This window comes from Calonectris borealis, chromosome 1 (genome assembly GCF_964195595.1).
Source record: "Calonectris borealis chromosome 1, bCalBor7.hap1.2, whole genome shotgun sequence".
Taxonomy (NCBI): Eukaryota; Metazoa; Chordata; class Aves; order Procellariiformes; family Procellariidae; genus Calonectris; species Calonectris borealis.
Genome location: NC_134312.1, coordinates 219,025,144 through 219,031,223, shown reverse-complemented (window position 1 = coordinate 219,031,223; position 6,080 = coordinate 219,025,144). Strand labels below are relative to the sequence as shown.

At 42.7% G+C, this 6,080-nt stretch overlaps 1 protein-coding gene across 9 annotated transcripts in view; it reads left to right on the top strand.

The window, feature by feature from the left end:
• The first annotated feature begins 79 nt into the window (after positions 1 to 79).
• The window catches only part of C2CD3 (C2 domain containing 3 centriole elongation regulator), a 52,587-nt gene continuing 46,586 nt past the window's right edge, over positions 80 to 6,080 (top strand). For 7 of the 9 annotated variants that reach the window (XR_012672094.1, XR_012672095.1, XR_012672096.1 and 4 more), the window contains exons 1-7: positions 80 to 197; positions 348 to 608; positions 1,536 to 1,693; positions 2,298 to 2,497; positions 2,932 to 3,152; positions 4,028 to 4,160; positions 5,346 to 5,474. Coding sequence is in view for 5 of the 9 variants with exons in the window: in XM_075140418.1 (XP_074996519.1) it covers positions 137 to 197; positions 348 to 608; positions 1,536 to 1,693; positions 2,298 to 2,497; positions 2,932 to 3,152; positions 4,028 to 4,160; positions 5,346 to 5,474 (1,163 nt within the window). In the remaining 4 variants the exon portion in view is untranslated. The remainder of the gene's footprint in view (positions 198 to 347; positions 609 to 1,535; positions 1,694 to 2,297; positions 2,498 to 2,931; positions 3,153 to 4,027; positions 4,161 to 5,345; positions 5,475 to 6,080) is intronic. The other 2 variants (XM_075140419.1, XM_075140416.1) reach the window with 2 other exon arrangements.

Sequence of the window (6,080 nt, the reverse complement as noted above, 5' to 3'; positions counted from 1 at the left end):
GTCTCAGTAGGGAGCTATGGGGCTGCGTTGCATGACGGGAGTTGTAGTCCCGGAAGTGCGGTTCGGCGCCCACTGGGGGCGCGTCCCGCTCCCGCCAAGGCGGCAGTTGCCGGGCGGCGGCGCGGCCTGAAGCGGGATGCGGCAGAGGAGGCCGAGGGCGCTCGGCCCGGCGGCGGGGGGCTCCCGGCGGAGGGGAGGTGGGCTGGGCCGCTCCCGCGCGGGAAGGAAGGGTCGCGGGGTGGGACTGAGGGGCGGCGGGAGCGGCCGGTGACGGTTGGGAGCGCTCCTCAACCCGTGGCTTGCGTCGTGCCGGGCCGCTGACGCCGCTCGCTCCCTCGTCCCCGCAGGTATCGGCGACATCCCCGCTTCCACCAGCCTGCCGCCGCTAGTGGAGGGCCCGCTGCGCTGCTTCCTCCGCTGCACCGTCCCCCGAGTCCTGTGGACGGCCCCCAAACCGCCCGCCGCCTTCGTCCGCTTGAGGTGGTGGGGGGAGACCTCCGACGGCACCGTCTTCCAACCCGCCTCCCGGCCGGGGCAGCCGGCGGGGAGAACCACCGCCCGCTACGCTGTCCGCTGCGGGCCCAGGCAGTTCGCTGCCTACCTGAGAGGTAGAGCCGCTTCGCCCTGGTCAGGCAGGTCAGGGCCGGAGCTGCGGGGAGACCCGCGGAGGCCGAGGAGTTATTCACCCGCCAAGTAACCCCAGTCCTGTTTTCACCTATGGCTTTTTAGGGCGTTTTTCTGATTCGGGAGGCTTTTGATCTCAGCCTGGAATTGCTGGCATCAGCCTCTCTAGTAGTCAGGTTTAGCACTCAGGTCTGCAAACTATTGAAGTCTCCTGTAGTCCCAGCAGCTTCAAGACCAGATGACTTCTGGTGTTACAAATATCATATTAAAGATGCATTTCAGTGTTCTAAGGGCATGAAGAATAAAAAGATACTCAGATGAGCTTGTAATGTTATTAAGGCACTTAATTTACTGAAAGATCTGCAGGATGTTAATACAAGCCTGATGTCTTGAGTCTGTCTGTAAAACCTGTGCCTGCTATTGCTACTCGTACAATCACAGAACAGTTTGGGTGGGAAGGAACCTTTAAAGGTCATCTAGTCCAACCCCCCTGCCATGGGCAGGGACATCTTCCACTAGATCAGGTTGCTCAGAGCCCCGTCCAACCTGACCTTGAACGTTTCCAGGGATGGGGCATCCACCACCTCTCTGGGCAACCGGTGCCAGTGTTTCACCACCCTCACCGTAAAACATTTCTTCCTTATATCTAATCTAAATCTACCCCCTTTCAGTTTAAAACCATTTCCCCTTGTCCTATCATAAGTAGTCCTTTTGTGCTAATCTTGTACTTATTTATCATAATTTATTATCAGTATAACATTTCTTTACCTGCTGCCTCATTATCATAATTTGATGATACGACGTTATATTAACCTCTAGCATCTCTGTCATTTTAACAGAAAAGTTTTTATTGTGTTTAATTGTGACCGTGTTGTGTGAGACTGAATTGAAGCTGTTCCTAATTTTTGCAGATATGGGTGTGCTTGTCCTGGAGGTGATGACCAAACTTGACCATCTGCCAGTTGGCAGAGTGCAAATCACCGGACTGTCCCAACTCTCTCCCAGCCATCCAATCGATGGGTTTTTCACTGTAGTTTCACCAACATCTGATAAACTAGGAGAGCTGCAGGTAATCCTTACGTCTTTGCTCTTTTTTTATAGATTGTATTGTTGTAACACCAGTGTAATCAGGTGCGGGGATCAAGCTGTACTAGGTACGCTGCAGACCTGGTCTCTATCTAACACATTCGTGAACTAAGGTAGCAAATGAAAAATGAATACTGACAGTGTTGGCTCTGTTTTGTTTATAAGGATGTGTGGCATTGGTGGTTCAACTTGATAAAGAAAATTTGTAGTCTCCACGCTGAGAGTGAGTTTTAACAGGGGATTTAAAAACAGATACTCAGTTCTAACACTTCTGCAGAGCCTCACTGGGCTGAAATTGTAGAAGATTTTGGAATCTGGGGTTAAGAAGGTGGTGTTCTGTTTTGCAGCCCTGGCTCTGGACAATTTTTGCTGAAAGATAGTTGCCTGTGATTTGAAAACTTGGAATGTGAAATAAGTAGTTGTAAATATGTCAGAGTTTTACAATGTTACATAACTGTATGATATAAATATTGTTTTGTATATAAAAGCAACAGTTTTCCATAGCGTGAAATGTAAAATTGAATAGAGTGTGTGTTGCACTTAATTGAGAAAAGAACAAAATACTACTTTCACATTCTGTCTTTCAGGTCTCACTAGTTCTAGAACCTCTACCGGAATTGTACGACACCAGCAGCTCTATCCCAACCACAGATGGAAGTTTAGATATTGCTCCTGCTCAGGGAAGCAGCAAGCCCCAGTTTCTTCCTCCATCACAGCAGTCCAGGCAAACACAGATGACTCTTGCTGACCAAGAGTCCATTAACAACAGCAAAGCCACAATTCCCAGGTATTTTTTTTTCCCATGACAAAATTCTGGTTTATTTTGCAGTTCACACACTTTTTTTAAGTAATGGCTATACATTTGTGAGTTATGGAATACTTGATCTTTTTGAACGTGCATTTTATATGAAATCCAGAACATTCAGCATTTCAGAGCTTACAGGGACAGTTTCTCATCTGATATAAATTTGCATCCTACGCTGACTTAATTCAAGCTATGCTAGTTGACAGTAGAGGCGCCACAAATCTTTTATTTACAGCTTGAGTCGGTCTCTCTGATGGTATAAGTGGAAGATGAGGAGTCATTAAAATAATGTGTCGCATTTCTTTTTGGAGCAGGTACTGAAGGGGGCAGCTGCACTGCTAGGGAGAATTTGAAGAGGTTTGAATCCCTTTACCGATCCGCTTTAGTTGCTACTGAAATAACGTTTCATTTTTCAGTAGAGGAAAGGACCATTTGCTCTTTCAAGAGAACTCTGAAAACATAAAGGACACTTTTTCTGCTTCTCATCACCATCACATTTTACCAGATGAACATTTGAAAGTGAATCCTCCAAAGCAGCAAGTGTCGTTTCCCACCAGCACTCATCCTGAAGCACCTGCTAGAACAAACGTGCGGGTGCTCTCTTTGGATAACCCGGCTACAAAAGACCTGCTTTCAGGTTTGTATACAATTGGCATCATCTTTTAGATTTCACAATAAATAGTTCTTGATACTATTTTAGGTGCCTATCTAGAGATAAAGACTTAAGGAAAAGTGATACTTTGCACGCTCTCACTATATTATTTCAAATGGAAAATGATAACAAAAAGGTCTTACTGATTTAGTCTTGTTGGAATGTGGCTTGAGTATCCAGATCAGGCAAAACATGTTGTCCTAGCAGTATGCCTGAGCTCTGACCTGGAGGGGTAAAAGAAGAGGAAGCTGAGCTTCACAGGCTGTTCAATCATTGACACGTCTTCCGAGACGGCCATCAAAGGTGCCGCTCACATTCAAATAGGTCTTGGGGAGGGTTTCCATGCCATTGGCATTTTCAGATGGAAAATGATTTCTTTTCCATCACCTGCCAGTTAGCATGCCTTTTAGATCACAGACCGCCTGGACTGGATTCAAACGAGCATCGAAGTAGGGCACACTTCCATATGTATTGTCTTTTGAACTATTTTTTATATTTACACAGAAGACCTAAAATTACACTGCTGTAGGGACATCCTAAGGTGACAAGCTATTCTTCCATAAATTAATCTTGCTGCTCTATCTTAATAATGCCCCTCTAATGCCTGACTCAGTGTGTGCAGATGAGTTATTTGTACAGCTCTGAGTGGGAGACTGATAGAGGATTACTCTCACTCACTCCCAGCTGTGCTATCTGTTTTATGGTGCATAGCACGCACTTAATCTCCAGTATGTCAGGATCTCTTTATAATAGCAGAAAACAGAAGTTTCTTGACTGTAGCTGGCACATTTATTGTGTTTACACATTGCGTTTAAATTGCATTTGAATGCTGAGATTTAATCCTTCTGCTTATTTCTCAGCTCTTCTGGATCAAGGCAATAAACTCCGTGATGCCATGGTTGTTTCTGCAATGAAGTCTAGCCCAGACATGGAGATTGAACTGAATGAAGTGCCTCCTTTTATAAAGAGAGACGATTTCAAAGCAACAGCAAAGTGAGCTTGGAAAAAGGGGAAGTCGTATTAAGTTCCAAACCATAAATTTTGAGACCTTACCAGGAAAACTTGAAATACTGAGATTCATGTGATGTATTTTAGGATTCTCGTTCAAATGGGAAATTAATTTCTACTTGTGAATAAAAGCCTAAATTTTGTGAATTGATTTTAATCATCATGTAGTAAGCCTTGATTTAAGTCACTTATTTTAATTTTGTTTCGCAGTATATTTGTATTTAGTACAGAGTTACTTGATAAGGAAATACTAAATATTGATAAGGAATAAGAGTAACGTAAGGAACATAGCAAATTAAATGGTACTTCATCACAGAGAACAGGTTTTCAAAGAAATGTAAGTAATTAGTGACATAAATTGAGTGCTTTTGCATATTCTAGTTTGCATCTCTTGGTGTCAAAATACCCATGAAAATTTGCATCTATAACTGTTCTCAGAATTAGTAGCCATTATCTTCTTCCATATGATCTTTCTTAGCAGATTGAAAAAAAAAAAAAGTATTTGTGCCTCTTCAACTTCTAACTCCAGCTTTGCTTAGTACTAGGCTTAGTAGATGTTCTTAATTCAGTGAAATTGAAATTTAGAAGTATTAAGACAAATGCATGTTTTTAATAGGAGAAACTTCAATTCCTTGTTTTTGGAAAAAGATTAACTATGCCTTTTGTTCTACTATAAACCAGAAAATAATGTCATTGTCTTTGTCAGTCAGTGATGCCGTTGCAAACACAATTTAAGTTATTCCTGCTGAGACTATTCCAATTTGTTTAAAAGTAGATGATTTTGGACTTGCCAGGAAAAATTGATAGAGCATCATTTGTAAACATCTTGCTTGTCTTTCTCAGGCCCCCTCTCCTCTTGTTTGCAGCAGCTGTGCTTAAAGTGCAAGATTGGGCCAACCTTTTCGGTTGGACTCGATGATCTTAAAGGTCTTTTCCAACCTACATGTTTCTGTGATTCTATGACACATTGCAAAGTATAAGATTTTGGATGTGACTTGCAGCAGACTGCAGGGTTGCAGAAAGTTTTTGTGTATCCAGAGATTAAGCTACAAACTGAAGAAGGCTGTACATAACCTTTGATTTTTATCCTTGATGGATTAATCTTGAACGTGCCTTAATATCTTTATTTTTCCTTTTTCTGCTCTCCGTGCTGCAATCGCTGTTATCCAGGAGCCCAAAAGGCTTGAACTCAAATTTTGTGCCGACTCCTGAAGACCCCCATCTCTTCGCATCTGAAGTTTCAGGTCAGCAAATTGACCTAAACTCTGAAGAGAGAGCAATACAGTTACTATTGGGCAGGTGAGTGTAATGCACCGGAGGTTACTGCAAAATTCTTCTTATTTGACCACTTTATACTGAAAAACGTCTCTTGACTCTTGAAGCTCTGCACATTTCTGGAAATGTAACCAGTGAATCATATGTGCAAGTCATGGAGGTGTTTTATGTCTCATCTCACACTCAACTTTAATGCATGACAACCTGGATAACTCAAGTGAGTGATGTGAAAGTGATGTCAGAAAGATTAACCACAATCTTTGTTAAAATTAAGTTATTTAATAGTTGTAACTATTGCGTCGTAAAATGTTAAGAAGTGCATAAAACAAATACAGTGTTTCTTTGAAGAACTTGCAGTCTGTAAATTAAAAATAGAGAGAACCAATAGTTGTTTTTAATTTTTCTCCAAATATTAAATTGACCTTTTTCTCTCCTTTAGTATAGCAAGAGCGTAAATGATGCTTACATTGTCTGTGTCCAAATCAGGGGTATGAAACGTATAGCTTCTGTGTCAGATATGGTTCAGAATTTCAGTTCATGTGTCGTGTGCTTATTTTTCCCCTGCGGTTTATCACTGGCTAACGCTGAAGTGTTTGTAGATCATAAAATGGTTTTGAACACACAGCGCAG